At 44.6% G+C, this 17,923-nt stretch overlaps 1 protein-coding gene across 1 annotated transcript; it reads left to right on the plus strand.

Annotated features, from left to right (window-relative positions):
* The first annotated feature begins 1,995 nt into the window (after positions 1-1,995).
* ZP2 (zona pellucida glycoprotein 2) lies at positions 1,996-11,457 on the plus strand. The gene is made up of 18 exons (XM_050968830.1): positions 1,996-2,060; positions 2,143-2,219; positions 2,581-2,664; positions 2,741-2,835; positions 3,329-3,487; positions 4,028-4,072; positions 5,143-5,307; positions 5,823-5,919; positions 6,013-6,194; positions 7,244-7,373; positions 8,391-8,572; positions 8,649-8,740; positions 8,850-8,974; positions 9,351-9,540; positions 10,299-10,434; positions 10,510-10,606; positions 11,166-11,249; positions 11,360-11,457. Exons 1-18 carry the CDS (start codon positions 2,014-2,016, stop codon positions 11,455-11,457), a joined length of 2,085 nt encoding a protein of 694 aa, XP_050824787.1. The 5' UTR covers positions 1,996-2,013.
* Positions 11,458-17,923: the final 6,466 nt, after the last annotated feature.

Genomic DNA, 17,923 nt, shown 5'->3' on the forward strand with positions numbered 1-17,923 from the left:
TTTGAAATCTCTATTGGGGTGTCGTCGGAGGACTGTCCGTGGGGCCTTCTGTCTCTGTTGGGCTCACGCCATCTGAACTTATTGACTGTGCAGCAAGATCAGATGCAGAGTGGTAGTGGGGAAAGGCCCCAACAAGGTTAGTTTATAGCAGTACTGGGGAACTGCCAACAAGGTAATGCATAGGTAAATGTATTAGGTATGCACCGGTGCTGAGGGGTTTTTACCGCCTCAAGAGGGGTTGTCATACCGCCTCATGGTATTGGGTCCGAACATAAGGTACAGATGCACTGTGGTATTTGGAAGTAAAGGTCTTGGTGTATGTGTGTGGGTGTGTGTGTGTACACCGGTGTGAGTGACTGTTACCGGAAGACGCCCAGAGTACCCTGTGAAGCAAAAGCTCGTGACCAGGACTACTCTAATGCAAGCCCGGTAACTAGTGGATCTTTAGAAGATCCGACCCACGGTGGGCTGACTCAGCCTGGCATCGTCCAGTGAGGAAGCTACCTGGGTCTAGGAGCGTGTGAACCCATCTTCCCTCCCCCTTTCCTTTCCATGTGGGTTACTGACAGTCTGATCATTTCACTGGACGCAATGAGAGTAAGCAGTGCCGTCTCCTTGAGACTAGCCGATGCTCTTTGCTGAAAGGAGATGTAGGAGGGTCATGGCCATCCTCGTTAGCCTCTCCTGTGTGAGCACCATGTAGGGAGAGACCCTTAGTTTATGTGCTGCTAGCGCGGACAGGGCATCCCCCTTGTGTGTCTGTGATTGGAAAATGGGTAGGGGACAGTCTAAGCATTCCAGCTCACCCCCTAAGGCTACCCCACCTTATTTCATGTACGTACATTATGGTCCAACAACCTACAGGTATTTAGACAATTGGAATCTTTACACTCGTGAAAATCTGGGGCTTCAATGGGAACAGGATTAGCCTCCATATAGCCCTTATAAGCCCTATGTAAGAGGATGAATAGCTGTGTGGTAAAGGTCCTAGTTCAGGCATCAAAAGATCCAAGTTCAAGTACTAGTGCCTTCTGTGTAACCTTAGCTCTAACCACTCTGTAATGTAAATCTCAGTCTGTATAAATGGGTCTAATGATCCTTTCTTTCTCCCCCACTCTTCTGTGTTCTCCATTTAGATTGTAAACTCCTCATACCAGGGACTGTCTCTCACTCCATTCATATAGCACCCAGCACAAACGGGAGGGGTGGGGGGTGAAAGGCTACCGTAAAGCAAGCGCCAATTAGTAAGTGGCTTTGGGCAAATCACTTGATCTCTGTGTCTCACTGTTCTTCATCTACAGAAGGGCATTTAACAAAATATTTCTAGGCCTTTCCATTATACAGATTAATACTGACTACAACCATTCCTCTACTTCCCTGAGGGTTGGGAGGATTCATTCATACTGGTAACAGTTACGGCAAACTAGATACTGGGCAAATTGTCCCTCCTGAAGAGAACTATCCTGGCAATGTAGATTTCCCAAGCAAGGGCTACTGAGGATAGTTCCCAAGCGTGGGATGCCCTACAAGCTCCCCCACCCCGGCTGAGCACAAGGCTGTTTTAGTGGGCAGAAGAGCCCAGCAATGCCAAGTGTTCTCCTTGGTAAGGGGCAAAGGGCCAGGGGAGCTTAAGGCTGCAATACAAACTGTTCATCTGTTTCTAGCTCATCAGCTCTTTTGCCCCATCTTCCAGTAGAGGGAGAAAGGCAGTGGAAGAGCAAGGTGAAAGGAAAAATGGATATAATGGAAATAATATTAAAAGTGAAGGGAACCAGCAAATTGTGCAAGGGGTATAAAATCCCCTTGAAAGAGGAGCTTTGTCCGTAATCCACCCCCTCCTCACTGATTGCAGCACAGAGCAGAGTCAGGTGCAAACCATCAGGCTCAGAGTCAGCTGCTAGCAGGTGATGAGGAAAGCATCCCAGGTGTTTTCCAAGAGCTGCTCCTGTGCTGGGGCTGCAACCCCTCCATCTCAGTATGAGGTGAGCTGTGTTGCTGTCTTGTGTCTCAGCCATGTGGTTGCCTGTATTGCAGCCAGGCTGGTACTTTTGCAGCATGTGGTAAGGGAGGGGATTAGGGATGTATATGTGGTGGGTTCTGTTTGCTGTGCTGGTTTCTGAGCATTTTCTCTCTTGTTTACAGGCTGCTTCTTTTGCTGGGTTGCCTTATAGTGCCCTTGACAACTGCTGTTAATAGTTCCATGGCTCTAGACTTTCCAGGTAACCAGGGCATTCTCCTAAACATGGTGGACTTGTCTCTAGGCTGATCAGATAGTCTTACTGACCCTGGGGTGTGCTCAGAACTAAGGACCCCTCCTTTCATTCAGGGGAATGAGAGAAAAGCTTTATCATATTAACAATTTGTATGTTAATTGTCTAGTGCTCTCTGTGTTACAAGTTTCAGAGTGGTAGGCTGTATCAGCAAAAACAATGAGTTCTCGCATCTGATGAAGTGGGTTCTAGCCCACAAAATCTTATGCCCAAATAAATTTGTTAGTCTCTAAGGTGCCACAAGGACTCCTCCATTGTTTCTGTATTTCAAGGAGTTGATATCAGACTGATTGTGCATTCCCTCTTGTAGGGACAGTGTCTTGTCACAATGACAAAATGTTGATTGAGTTTCCCAGAGAGCTTGGAAGCAACTTCTGGCAGGTGCATGTAGTTGGTATGTATTGCTACATGTCTAGCTGGGTTCTCAGGGCAACATCTAGCAGCATAGCTGACCAGTTTCTTCTTTGTAGATGCAAGTGGTGAAGAGATTATAGACTGTGACTACATGGTGGATCATAAGAAGCTGACTCTAACTGCTCTGTATGTGAATTGCACCAGACTAGAGGTATAACTGTCCCTCTTCTTTGGGAACATGCAGACTTGATACAGGCTCTGAAGTGAGCATGAAGTTGATGGGATTCATGAAAACTCAACCAAGTGGTGCAATACTTGAACTATGCATGATATGAAACCTTTCCACTTTTAAGGTGAAACCTTAAAATAGCCAGTGAAAGACTTCCCCAGGCAACTTCTGTTGTATACCACTGTCCAAGTATTAGTACATATATAGAGTCTTGTGTGGTGTGACTTGATGTACTAATCAAAGGTGACGGGCAACCCAAATGGCTTATCTGATTAAGTATTAATACTGCTGTGCTTGCCTTGTCTATAGAAGGTGCAAGGTTAGTCATAACATCCACTGTCAGCTGAGGCAAACTTTAAGTTTGGACATCTACCATCTGTGAAGATAAGATCTAATTGCTGATCTGAGGAAGCATCTAGCAATGTAAAAATATGCTACTGTATCTTACGCTGACCAGTGTGTTCTGTTGCTCTAGCATGACCAACACCAGCTGAGAATAAAGCTGCTGCTGAACAAGACAGTTGAAAGGAACAAGAATTTAACCTACAGTATTGGCTGTGGTCATCTTCAAGCAGATGAAGTTACCCCTTCTACTTTTACAGGAGCTACAAACTGTACTAAAGACTTCATGGCAGTAAGTGGAGCAGTTTGACAATTCTTTGGAAATCTAACTGATCTTATCTGTAGAGATGAGTTTGATAATAACTCAATGGCTTCTCAAATCAAGTCTTAAAGATGATATGCCTGTAGATTCTCTTCTGTAGGCAATAAGTGTGAGGAAAGAAGACTTGTGGTGGATTGCCCCTTTCTGGTTTCTGGGGAGACTCAAGTTAGTAACTGGAGTTTTATTGTCTGTAAAACCTTGCTGGCTACCTTTGACTGTCTTTTGTTTATGTTCAGGTTAGGCTGTGTCAAGCATATCCAGTGTATGTGGACATGTCCACTAGATCTACAAGAGAAAGTTGCATTGATAGTGGTTTTCCTCTGTTCTCCCACAAATGCAGCAGCTAGAGGCTAGATACATTATTCTCAAAGCAAGTGTGCTGTAACAGATAAAGCTTCCCTTACTGTAATGGATTGGAGGTTCCTAGTCTCTGTTGCCAGACACATTTTTTTTTTAAAGCCTGTTAGAACTTTGTGCCTTGCACTCAGCTGCTGTCTCATTCTCTTTCAGGTTGTATTTCCAAGACTCATTCCCAGCTTTGATGATGAACATGTGGTATGAAACATCTGTCAAAATGGGGGCTGGGGTGTCCAAAATAGCATGCTGCTAAACCAATATTTTGCCTGCAGAAACAACTTCTGTTGCTTACTAAAGTAGCTTGATCAGAGTCTTGACAAAGTATATTTCTAGGGTTGGATAGCAAAGCTGCAACTACTAAAGCCTTGACCAGTGTGGATAAACTAGTCTGAATTTAGTAAAAATCTAACAATTTAAAACTTAAACCAACTTATAATTTTATTAAGACCTAAGATTGCTTTTAATCTATTTAAATCTCTTAAGTAAGGAAGAGTAGAAGCTTGAACTTCTAAAACTCAAACAACTGAGTTGGTGACAGTCACTGCCTAAGCATCTGGAACCAGAATTCCAAAGTGCCAAACCAGCTTTGTGCCTGCTTCTGTTTTAGCTATGTCAGTTTATTCAAAGTTAAGATGAAGATCACTGGGAAATAAACAGGAAATCATATGGTCTCCTCTTCTCTGCCCCCGACCCCCTTGCAATCTGGGAGGTATGAGGATGAGTCCTGCTAGTTCAAAAAGTTTCTGGTTATGTCCTTTAACAATCTGTTCAGGTCACTAAAGATCATGATTCTGAGTTTTAATAGCCATTAACTTGAAACATAAACTTTTGTATATCCAGAATGCTCAAGGTAGCTTAACTAATAATAAACACCTTTTGAATGGAAACTGGAATTCAATTAACTTGACTAATCACCTAGCAAACATCATTCAGTGCTATCTAATAACAAACACAGTAAACTATATAAATCAAAGCTATGCAATTACTTAAATATGTATAGGTATCCTCCTGGATACCAAAAATTACTGCATGTAGCATACAGTGCAAATCAGCACCACTAATGGTTATACTACTGAGAATATTTTAAATCTTGTTTTGCATTTGTTTTCATAATTGACTTTAGAATCTACCAGATTCTGATTAACTAAGTTTAAAAACTAGTGACTTCAATCTAAATCCATCCTAGTCTCAGAAGTCTTAAGGATAAGAACAATGACCATACTGCTTGCTAAGGCCTTGTCTGACTAACCAGAAGTTGCAAATTGCAGACTACAGAATCTCAGATGGCCTGGATACTGTCCATAGATGATGGAACAAGAACACACAGGCTAAGCCTTCGGCAAGCCATGCAGCAAGGATACACATTCCTAGCTGACAGCAATAACTTAATCTTCCACGTTTCATTTGGTGCTACTGGAGTCACCTCTTACAAGGTAGGAGCTCTAGAGAACTAGGAAGCTACCAAAAAGGCAAAATATTTTATATGCAGAGAAGTGGGTTTGTATAATATAAATTAATAAATGGTGCAGGACTGTCCTAATGACCTAAGCATCTTAACAATGACTCATGGTAACATAAGTAGCTTGGCCCATCTTGTCATATGGACAGCACTGAAATCTCTACTGCCAACTCACAACAGCTGTAGCTTGACTTCTGGCTATGACACAATGTGGTTCATGAGGCCCTAGAATGGAGCCTGTTCATCCTTTCCAAGAGCTGCTCTGCATAGGAGTAACAAACAGCTAGTGTTACTCCAGCGGATACTTCTGCCCTAACAGCAACTTAAATGGCCAATGTGGCCTGCAAGACTTCTCTTAACATCTGATGTCTCTCCAGAACTGCAGCCTAGTTTACTGAATCCTAACAGACTGCCTTTTTTTTTTTTTATGCTGATACTGGAAACATCACTGAATAACTTGCTGTTCACAACCATGTCTGTCCTCTGAAGCAAGACAACCAGATGCTATATACTGTGGCACTCAAGCTTTCATATGGGCCTCCTAACCAGCGACTAACTGTAGAATCAAGAATGATCTGTGCACCAGGTAAAACTTCCCCTCTTCACAGAAGAAGCTGGCCCTTCTGACAATAGAGGGACTCATACCCTTCTATGGGAACTAACAGAGCTATTCTTGCAGGTCCAGCAACCTGTAACTCCACACACATGACTGTTGCCATCCCAGCTTTCCCAGGGATCCTCTCAGCTGTGAGTATAGAAAACAGAAACATTCCCATGAATGAACTCAAAGCAAATGGAATTGCTCTGGATGCACAAAGAGGAGTGAAACTGCACATCAACAGAAGGATCCTGAAGTCCAGAGTAAGATTATTACTAGTTTGTAATATCTCCTTTAGGAAAGGTCACAATTCCATCTTTTGAAAGATGGAGTAGAGAAGGACTTAGTTACAAAATCACAGACATCTGGGGTCAATACCAAGGCACCGACTAGATGGTCAGTCCTTCTCATGCCACCACTTGGCAGCTGTCTGAACCTCCCTCTCACAACCTTCCCCCCTACACAGACCGCCTCAATCTTCCTAAGCATAACTTCTAATACAACTAAAACTGTCTCCATTATGGCAACCTCCTTCCTGATACCCACACAAGCCCTAACTCTACCAGCCCTCTCAGATACATGTGCTAAAAACTCCCTTGCTGACCATTCTTGCAGTGTCTCCTGTCAACAAATTACTGTTTGCTACCTCAATTCAGGCTACTGGCTCTAGCATCAATAGTTCTTCACAGGGGTTGAGCTACTGGCAAGGCAAGCAATCACCTGGACAGGTTTCATGTCTGCTACTTGCTAATCATGGAGCACCCTCCTGAAATTCTCCATAAAGATATAGATCATCCCTAATGGCTAGATAAGAGGCAAGGGGAAGCTGGCCTAATCCTTAGATATGAAGGGGAGGGAATAACATTGTATGTTCTGCTGATATTATCAGTTTTGGGCCAGAATGGCTGTTGGGACAGAGCATAGCATGCTGCAATCTGATGTCCCCTAAATAAGAGTGAGGTTCAAGTTGAAAGAAAATGGACCACATGCTGAGTCTGCAGGGTCAAAAGTACACTTGAATGGCCCACTTGAAACTTCAATCTAGGTCTAACAGGCATAGTTCAATGAACAGCCACTTTAGATCTAGGCTGTTACTGATTTAAAACTCTCTAAATCCCTACTACTTGATCCAGGAGATGTATGTATTAAATGGCTGAGAAGCAACTTAAACACTAACATCTGGCAACTTAAACACTAACATCTGGCTAGATTAGTCCAATTGAAATGATTGTCAGATTCAGAGGCAAAGTGCTAACTTTGCAGCAAACATAACTACTTGGATACAAAATGTCATGGCCTCCTTCTCTTTCAGCTGTATGAGGAGAACTGCTTAGGACTTCAGTCATATATAGCATCTCTAAGGCTAACTTTCAACTTCCATGGAGAAATGGTGTCAATGGTGACTTATCCAGAGTGTCCCTGTGACCAACATGCACCAATAGGTAAGACAGCCCATTCTTCCTGGGAACTTTCTGTAGCAGTGTGGCTTCAGCTGTCTCTGAAGTATTGATCTACAGACTGATGTTGCAAGTCAGTGGTTCCCTGAGATGAATTTCCTTAATGCAGGAGACTGAGTAAACCCCCAGCACATTACTCTATGACTCTGGGGCTTCTATCTTTGATAGGAACATAAGAGTTGAGCTCAACTTGTGGCTAAAAGTGCAGATATGTCTGGTGCAAGCTCCTAGTGACTGCCAAGCAAAACTTCCTATATAGGGACTCTGTACCTCTGTCTTGGAGCCCATTTAGTTGCAGTCATGGTTCCTGGGTCTATATAGATGCCCTTCCTTTGCTGATGAGGACAGTTTTCTTTGACATTTTGGGTGATCTGGACATGACCCACTACTTGGTGATCACCTGGCTCCCCTGACAGTCCACATAGTAATGACAGCTTTTCATGGAGATGGCAGAAAGCACAACAGATCACAACTCCATCTCTGAGGACTTTCCCTCTTCTGCCCTCCCTGTTCAGCCTGTCAGCAGCTACTAGAAAGCTTTGTTCTTCCCTGTTCATCCCCTTATACTCCCTTAAGCATTGGCTCTGGTACTGACACCCAGCCCTTTATCTATCCCATAGGAAAGGTAAACAACTAGAAGCATACACCAGGTTCCCCTGTCTGAGCTGATTAAGGCAGGCTAATAGGTAGACTCCAGCCTACACTTCAATCTGATTCTTCTTCCTCTCTGACCTATAGAGCACAGCTTTGTAAGCAGTTCTGGGTCCTCGAGCTTCCTGGCATGAGCTATTGCAGGATCCTTGCCCTCCAGAAAATGCTATACAAAATGGAGACCAGGAACAATCCAGTTAAGTGCAGTACAACTTAGGGTAGTCAGGGCCCTTGTGCGCACACACAGCTCAGCTAAGACTAGTTCCTCACTGAACTGAGGCAGGATCTGCTCCAGTGCCGTGTACTGGAGTCATCCTACAGCAACCCATGCCACCTCCTTGAATGTTTCAGCTGCTGTCTGCACTCGGGATGGCCATATGGACTTTGAAGTCCTCAGTGAGAGGACCAAACCAGCCCTAGACTTGGATACCGTCAGGCTAAGAGATCCTACATGCAAACCAGTCTTCAAGTCTCCCTCAAATGACATGGTTCAGTTTCATGTCCCACTGAACAAGTGTGGGACAAGGCAGAAGGTAAGTGTCCAGGACTGTGACTGCTAACAGAGCTCCTGTGGCAGGGCAGTCACTAACACTCCTGCATCCCCTGTAGTTTGAAGGCGAGAGAACAACTTATGAGAATGAAGTGCGTGCCTTGTGGGCAGATCTACCACCACGCAGGATTTCTAGGGACAGTGAATTCAGGTCAGTCTGCAATTCTGCTAGTGAGAGCCAGTCCACAACACTAAGCAAAGTGACTGTTCAAATTGTCAGGTAACCTTTGTGCTGAGATGCTGAGCATTCTGTCTTTCAGGCTGACAGTAGTGTGTACCTACAAAAGTAGTGATGCATCGCTGAACATAAGGATAGGCAGTCTCCCTCCTCCAGTTTCTTCAACAAACCAAGGTCCTCTCTCCTTGATCCTGCTGATCTATCCAGGTAAAGCTGGCCATGATTTGCTGCTAGATGCAAAGACAGAAATGAAGTTCCTCCTTCCATAGTCAAAGGAACAATTCTATCCGTACTAGTCAAAATGAATGGCATGAATCCTTCACAGCATGTCTGACCTAGAGCTGGCAGACTAAGGTTTTAATAGAGCTGCTTGTTCTGGGGGAATCCAGTGGGGATGTCAGGCTTAGGAGGCTTGTTCTCTATGTAAGGAGTTCAGCTAAAGAACCCACTGTGTCCTTCTATTCACATACAATACTAGACTTCTTACATAGTTGGTTTATTCTATCTCTAGACTGAGATTCCTGCAAGAATTACTACCTCTTGTTAGAAAGCAAAGTACACTCTACCATACTTGGTTTTTCAGATGGCTCCTACTTGGAGCCCTACAGTGATGACCAGTATCCTATTGTGAAATATCTGCGGCAACCAATCTTCTTGGAAGTGCAAGTTCTGAACCGCAATGACCCCAACATCAAACTGGTGTTGGATGACTGTTGGGCAACAACATCCCAAGATCCAAGCTCTCTGCCCTGGTGGAACATTGTGGTGGATGGGTAGGTACAATACAAGTGCTGCAGGAACATGAGCAGGCCAGCCTCACCGAAGAGTTTCCTGAAATACCATGCAAAAACTTGTTGGAGCTGTGAGAGCAAGGTGACTTTGTACTATCAGGCTCCTCACATGGAAGTAGGAGCAAAGAGTTGCTGTCTTTAAGATCTGATCACAAAAGCATAAGTCATTGTAGCATTAGGTCAGGTATGGCTTGGTGGGTAGCAATCAATCGGGAATAGATTATCACATCTACACTACACATGATAAAATTGATTCCCTGATCACACTCCAGTCAACTGTTGAACTTCAGCTCTGCAAGATGCTGAAGCAAAGTTGTCAGGGGAGCTGCAGTAATTGACCCAGCACTGAGGATATGAGGTAAGATGACCTAATGTCTAATTCAGCTATGCTATTCTCATAGCTGAAGTTGCATATCTTAGGTCAATTTCCACCACCGCTGCCCCATGTAGACCAGGCCTTGAGTGCATGTGCTCAAGTGCAAATTCCAACTGCAACTCTAATTCTCAACTGAGTGAATCAAACCCTCAATGAATTGCTGTCCTAATGTAGGCCTGCAAGCTCTGGCAGACCTCTTGGAAACAGTATTGAGGGTCTCTCTTGGGCAGTGGACTAAATGTTAAATATATATTAATGAAGCAAACATTCCAAGACACTCTCTTTTCTACCTGATTTCAACTCTGACCTATCTAAAACTGCCTTCCTCTCCTCCCCTCATGACTTTCAACATGATCTCCTGTAGCTGTGACTATGAACTGGACAACTACAGAACTGTATTTCATCCAGTGGACCTAGCAGTCAGCTATCCCAACTATCGCCAGAGATTTGAAGTGAAAACCTTTGCCTTTGCCTCAGGTGACAAGGCTCTCACTAGCCCAGTAAGTGCAGTCCCTCTTGCGCTAGCTACATGCTAGGGGCCTTCCTATGCACCAAATGTCTCATTTTTGCTCTAGGTGTACTTCCACTGCAGTGCTCTACTCTGTGACAAACTTCATCTGGATTCCCCTCTGTGTTCACCAAGATGTCCTCAGTCAGGCAGAAGCAAACGAGGTAGGATCTAATCACTGCTGGCAACTAGAATGTCACAGTAAACATGCTGTCATACCATAGCAGAATCATAATGTAGGTGTGGAAGGGAACTTGCTAGGTCTTCTAGGCCGGTCTTCTAGGCCAGTCTCCTTAGTCCTGGTTCAGTGCAGTACTAGCTAATCTACCTCTGACTTTTTTTTTTTTCTTTAACTACCACTAGTGACATTCTGCAAACCATCTAGGTAACTTGTTCCAGTGCCTAACTACCCTTACCCTTAGGAAAGTTTGCCTAATGTCTACCCTAAACATCCCTTTCTGTGATTGAATCCCCTGCTTTAGTCTTTTGTAAGGTGACCTAGCCCTGTTATCAGTGGGAGGTCTAAAGTATGTAAAAGTAAGGTACTCCTGTCTCTTCTGGACTAAACAACCCACCTTACAACCTTTTTTGTAGGACATGGTTTTCTAGACCTTGAATCATTCTGTTCTCTTGGACAGAACAGGAAAATAGCCAGTTAGCTTGCTAGATTAGTGGATTCCATGACTCCAGTTACTCAGTCATGTGGTGACTGATCTCTTACAGATGTGATGCAGGCAAAGAACTCTAGTGTAGCAAGCTTGCCTGGTGCTGTTATCCTTGTAGCAGATGAATGGCCTTCAACCCAAGGTATGGAACAAATGCTCTTCTTTACCTAGCTGATGCATGTTACTAAGTCAAGTTTATTGCATAATGTGGTCACTAATTTGTGGTTCTACTTTTTTTTTTCCTCCCAACAGAAGAAACTCAACTAACAGATGGGGCATGGACCACTGTAGCAGCAGCTACTGTGATCCTTGGTCTGATGGTCACTGCCCTGGTGTCAGTAGCTCTTTAAAAATCCAAAGAGGACAAAAGCTGTAATGGTAAAGTGAGACTAAATGACTAGTGCATCCAGCAGTTTATTTTGTCACTAGTTCATGGTGGAGTCTCCTTATTTCAGAAGTAGCTACTTTAATACCAGACTTCTAGTTTGGTATTTAGAGATGAGCCAAGTCTGACTTGCTTCCGTTAAGTCCAGACAAAACAGGTTCCATGGTACAAAATTAACTAGCATAACTGCGCTAGCCTGATAACTGTCCTAATTTTATTGCTAAATTGTCATAAGTACCTACTCTACTAATCAGCTGCTCCTTACTGCTTAATTAATCCAGTAGGGTAAAGGCACTTGTATTGTTGCCAGCCTTACCTACAGAAAAATGGGCTCATTTTAGGTCCCCCTTCTCTCCTTGGTGCAATCTCAAAGAAAACTAACCTATGGTGACTTATGTCATAATTAAGGTGACAACCCTGGGAACTTGGTCTCAAGCTTTAGAGCTCTATATTTTTTCTAATCCTGTCCATAACTCTACTACTGGAAACTAGTGCTCATGAGCACTAAAGTAGACTCGTGCAGGTCTACCCTGCTGCTACTGACTACTAGCACTAAATTTTAGGAGATGATGCTGTTGGTATCAAACATAATGTCTATCACTAACAGGTCATAGTGTCTAGTGCAGACTCCATTTGCTTTTTGTAATATGCACTATCTTCTAGTAAATGTGCTGTCTGTAAACCTGCTCTGCTACTCTTCTAGCTCACCCAAGCAGTTGTATGGCTGGGGTATGGCTCAAATGTCGTGGCATGGTGGTGACTCTTGCAGAGTGGGCTCAAACTTAGGCCAGCAATAAGGGTCTCATAAATCTGTCATCCATAGCTGTGGCCTTCTGTGAGCACAAACTTCCAAAGACGCAGCAGGAGAAAATAAACTAGCCCGATTCCAATGTTGGACATTGCCCTAAACTCAACATAGTCACACCTGCAGTCAGTGACCAGCAATGGACCTAGAAAAGTAGACTCCTGCAACACAAGATGTTGCTAAAATTAACCCTATCACTTCTCTACCTTAGTCTTGGACAACTGCATGCAGGCTGAGGTATCCACAATAAATGTGGAAAGTGGCCATTGATCAGGAATGGGCAGTTTTATGCCAAATGAAAGGGGAAATGCAGAGATTGGGCTCGTTTTTTGGCTTAAGTAGCTTGTGAGTTGCTTGTTAGCTAGTTTTTTTGGCTTGTTGCTGCTTTTTATCATCCCTGGGCAAGTAGGGGAAGAGTCAGGGGTACACAGCAGGCCTGCCATAGTCTGACTGCACACCAGGGGGTCAAATCAAATAGTGTTGGGGTTCTTAGGGACTGGTTTTTTTTGGCCTTGTTTTGAAATGGGATTAGCTTTTTGGCTTATTGCGAAAGTCAGGGTGCTTAGTTACCACATGAAAGTTGGCAACAGAGGCACAGCATAATCTCCTAACTGAAATTTGAAGGTACCTATTTATTACCTCCTCCTCTAGCCATGGCCTTAGACCTTCAAGCATCAAATTACTGAAGATGGCTCTATTCTTTATGGAGGTATCTTACTAGCTGCTCTCATAGTTAGCCTGATGCAGCATTCACTTAAAGGAAATCTATCTACACTCCATTCAAGGCTGAGTAACTTGCCTGACTGTCAAGACTGTCTTTTTTTAATTTTTTTAAGACAGCTGAAAACCAAACCTGAGGGTCCTCTCCTCTGGGGCTGGATAGTAGCCTAATCCTGGTGTCAGATATAATTATACTAGCATCTAATTTTAAGGTGATTGTATTCTTCACAGCTGCTGCTTTCCCATGTGTGCAAAATTGCTAAGAGATCTAGTTCCACGGAAGTAATACTACATTTTCCTCCAAAAAACACTAACTGCTTTTCTCTTAATAAACTAGAATTTAATTCAAAAAACTGTCTGGCTTGTGATTTTTTTTTCTCTCTCCATGAATAACTGTAACTCTCACTGCTTCCTGTTTTCCTCCCCTCACACAATCCTTTAGCATCACTATAGCTACCTTTAGAATGAGAAGAACAGAGATTCTTCCTCTTGCAGTTTTTGAAGATTTGTTGTTGGAATAGTCACTCATTTCAATCACCTAACCCTCCTCATTTCTCATGCTTGTATACCAAGGGAAGCTCAAGTAATAGCTGTGAGGAAGCATGGTTAGAGTGCTGGCAGAATCTGAGAAGACTTCCACCGAGGTTTTTTTCCCCCTACAGTACCTCTCTGGGCAAATTACCTTCCTTCCTGTAAGAACTGCAGTAGGAGGCCTGGTCCTGTAGCTACTTCTCTGTATTGTCCACCCTGTGCAAAGAGATGACAGTGAACAAATGCACTTTTCAAAGCTCTTTCACTTAGCATAAACTTTGAAATAGCATGGGGGAAAGGAGACTAATGCTAGCTTCATATAGCCAAATTTCAATTGCAGTGTTCATATTAGCTGTATAATGGTACTCCTCACAAGCATAATGACCAGACCTAGTGTTCTTAATACATGAAAGCACCCACCTCCAAAAGCAGGATACCCTCTGCTATTCTACTGTCATAGTGTTAAACTCAATGCCAGCTAAGGAATCAACACCACCCTTTCTTCCCTCTAGGCAGTCTGTTCATACAAACTACAGCTCTGCCTACGGTTGTATTGAAGCTACATAAACAAGCACAGCCACCTCTCTTGGCCAGAGCACTTGGCAGTAGGAGTTCTGGCAAGGATATCAATATGCCATTCTAGTACTGTAAAAGGTGGGGATGGAATGGTAGGATCCTTCTGCCAGGGGTAGTGGAAGGAAGGCATGTGGCAGCTGAAGAGGCTGGCACCCCTCAGGTGATTCTCCTAGTATCTGGTCACAACCAATCTGCATGGCTTCCAACTAGCCTTACCATATGTATGAATGGATGAGTTCATTGCTGGGTTTTCTTTATACAGGAGCCAAGCAATCAGTACTGATAACATGGTAGTTCTTAGCAGGACTGCTTTGGATGTGGGTGGGAGAGGAGTGGTGTCTACATTAGTACAAATTACAGGATTACATAACTGCCCCATGTCATTTATGCAGGGGGTCTGTGTGAATACAGGTTCAGCCCCACAGGGACTGTTCTAGTGAGCAACCAAAGGAATAAAAGAATGTCTGGATGAAGCAGGTAGGGCCCTCTGCCTGCATATTGGCTCATATATTCCTGTGCTGTAGAAACAATTAAATTGTCATGGGCCTTTTCCCCAGAGGGAAATAAACTGGCATACTTGAGGAGACTGCACCTCAGTCAAAAAGAAATGCATGGGGAGCAATGAAAGCTAACAATCTCCTTTTGTTTCCTCTTTAGCTTTTCTCCCCTGCTACAGCATTAATCCAGCCCAATGACCATCTCCAAAACTACAAATGCATATCTTGTAAACAGCTGCACAGCTAGTGGAGGAATTTTCTAAGCCCCTTCTCTACTGCCCTTACTAGTAAAGCTTCATTTCCTATAGCTCAATGGTTTTTAGCCTTTTTTCATTTTTGGACCCCTACAATTTTTCAAATGGAGGTGAATGAAATTCACCCTGTGGTCTGTAGACTCCTACCATAGAAGTCTTGGAATGAAAACTGAACAGAATTTAGCTATAATTGTTGCACATGCTCAGCACATCATGAGAAAGGGCACTAAACTGTGGGTATCTGTGGTAACGACAACACTTCCAGGTTTTGACTTGTAAGCAGATGTACTTGCATACTTTTGATTGATCAGAAAAACCGAATGCCTTTTCTGGGATCTGAAATTTTTTATTGTCACCTTTCCTGGACCCCTTAGACATAGTCTGCAGACTAGGGTGATCAGAAAGCAAGTGTGAAAAATCAGGATGGGATGGGGTGGGGGGTCAGGGCTGACTTTAACTTTTTTGCTGCCCCAAGCAAAAAAGAAGAGTGCCGCCCTGCCGAACCCCTCCCCAGCACTGTGCTGCTGAAAGCCTTGCCCCACTGAGCACCACGCTGCCCGAAGCCCCACCCCCTGAGTGCCATGCAAGCCCCCGACACCCCCAGTGCCGCACTGCCCGAAGCCCCAGCCCCCCCGAGCACCCTGCCAAGCCCCCGCTCCCCCTCCGAGCTCCGCACCATGCCAGCCCCTGCCCCCCAGCACCGCGCTGCCCAAAGCCCCAGCCCCCCGAGCACCACACCACACCACACAAAGCCCCACCCCCTCTGAGCAGCACCAAGCGCTGCGCTGCCCGAACCCCACCCTCCCCAAGCTCCGTGCCACTGAAACAAAATAAAAAACCCTCCAGCGCTGCCCTGACAAACCAAAACAAAAGACAACCCCCCCCCCCGAGCGCTGCCCCGCCCCAACGTGCTGCCCCAAGCACATGCTTGGTCAGTTGGGGCCTGGAGCTGGCCCTGTGTGGGGTAATAGGTGCCTATGTAAGAAAAAGCTCTATAAATCGGGACTGTCCCTATAAAATCAGGACATCTGGTCACCCTACTGCAGACCCCCAGGGGTCCATGGACCACAGGTTGAAAAGTGCTGCTCTATCTGATTAATAAGCGGTACATCCACGCTAGGAACCAGCTCTGCAAGTAACTGAGTACCCTCAATGCCTGATAAAGCCAGTAACTGCTAAGGGGTGGCAGTAAGTTGCAGGGCCTGTCTCTTGGTGAAGAACATCATGGGAGCAACCAGGTACATAATTCATTTCTGTAGGGAAGTGGCCTGGACAATGAATGCACTATTAGTGGCAGAATTAAACTAAGCCTATCTGGACTCATTGGTTTCTGTATAAAAATGAGGCACTAGAAGCTGTGCATTTTGAAAGCTACCTTTTAGGAAGATGGGTATTTGAAGGATTTCTATAGTAGCATTGTTCCTACCACAGCAGTTAAAGGTCTGTTGGCATTTCCTTACAAATCCTTTTTCTTTTTCTTCTTGGGGAACAAAGTCACGAAATTCAAAGCTAAGATAGAGAGAGAGGCCCAGATCCTCAAAGATATTTAGGTGTCTAAATCCCATTTCTTTCAATGGGAATTACCTTTGAGGTTCTGGGCCATCCTGCCTTGCGAAAGAGATACTAGCCTTAACTTTGAAACTTCCTACATTCTCTGTGTTAGTTTTGGAGCAGAGATATACCTTTTCAAACTGGTGTTGGGGCTGCTTTATGGAGTTCACTATCAAAATGTGCCTCCTACATTTTGAAACAAGAACCTTTGTGATTTCCCCCCTGCTGCCCCTCGCACCTGGGAGGAGCTCCCCATAAACATCACAAAGTCACCTCATTATTCACCTTCAAATCCCTCCTCAAAGTCTCCTTTGCTGTGATGCCTATAAAAGACTCGACTACACTTAGACCTCTGGAGTGCTGAGGCCACGGCCTACCATGCTGGGTGATACTGTTTCCCTGTATTGACCTGTCTGATTGTCTGTGCCTTTCTGTTGTCTCCTGTCTTATATGTAGGCTGTCAGCTTCCTGGGGCAGGAGCTGTCTTTTTGTTCTGTTTGTACAGTGCTTAGCACAGTGGGGTCCCAGTCCCTGATGTGGGCTTCAAGGCACTATGGTAATACAAATAAATAATAATTGTAGAACTGGGACGGCTTTCAATACTGGTCTAGTGGCCAGAGGAGGTAACTAGATAATAGGACCTTGGATACTTCTGTGACTCTGCCACTGACTTGCGGCCCAATCTGTCAAGTAAAGTACCTGGGTTCAGGTACTAGCTCTTCTCTCAGCTTCCTGTGTGACCTTAGCATTAATCACTCTGTAACATAGCTCCCTGTCTGTGTAAATGGGGATAATAATCCTTCCTTTCTCCCACCCTTCTTCGGTGTTGTCTATTTAGACTCTGAAGTCTTTGGGCCAGGACTGTTTCTCACTGCATTCAACCTCACTTAATACAATGGGGCCCTGATCATGGGGGGGATGACAAAGTGCTACCATAAAGCAAATGCTAATTAAAAAGTTGCTTTGGGAAAATCACGTGACCTCTTTCTGTCTCACTTTTCCCCATCTCTAGAATGGGGTTTAACAATGTGTTTCTAGGTCATTCCATCCTACAACCATTCCTCTACCTCCCCGAGGGTTGGGAGGATTAATTCACACTGGTGACAGTTATGGCAAACTAGATATTGGGCAAACTGTCCCTCCTGAAGAGATCTATCCTGGCAACGTAGATTTCCCAAGCAGGGGCTACTGAGGATAGTTCCCAAGTGTGGGATGCCCTGCAAACCCCCTGGCTGAGCACAAGGCTGTTTTAGTGGGCAGAAGAGCCCAGCAGTGCCAAGTGTTCTCCTTGGTAAGGGGCAAAGGGCCAGGGGAGCTTAAGGCTGCAACACAAAATGTTCATCTGTTTCTAGCTCATCAGCTACCAGGGCCAGCTCCAGGCACCAGCTTATCAAGCAGGTGCTTGAGGTGGCAACTCCGCAGCGGGGTGGCACTTTCAGGTATTCGGCGGCAATTCGAGGAGGGTTCCTCACTCCCGCTTGGAGTGAAGGACCTCCC

This window comes from Gopherus flavomarginatus, chromosome 9 (assembly GCF_025201925.1).
Source record: "Gopherus flavomarginatus isolate rGopFla2 chromosome 9, rGopFla2.mat.asm, whole genome shotgun sequence".
Taxonomy (NCBI): domain Eukaryota; kingdom Metazoa; phylum Chordata; order Testudines; family Testudinidae; genus Gopherus; species Gopherus flavomarginatus.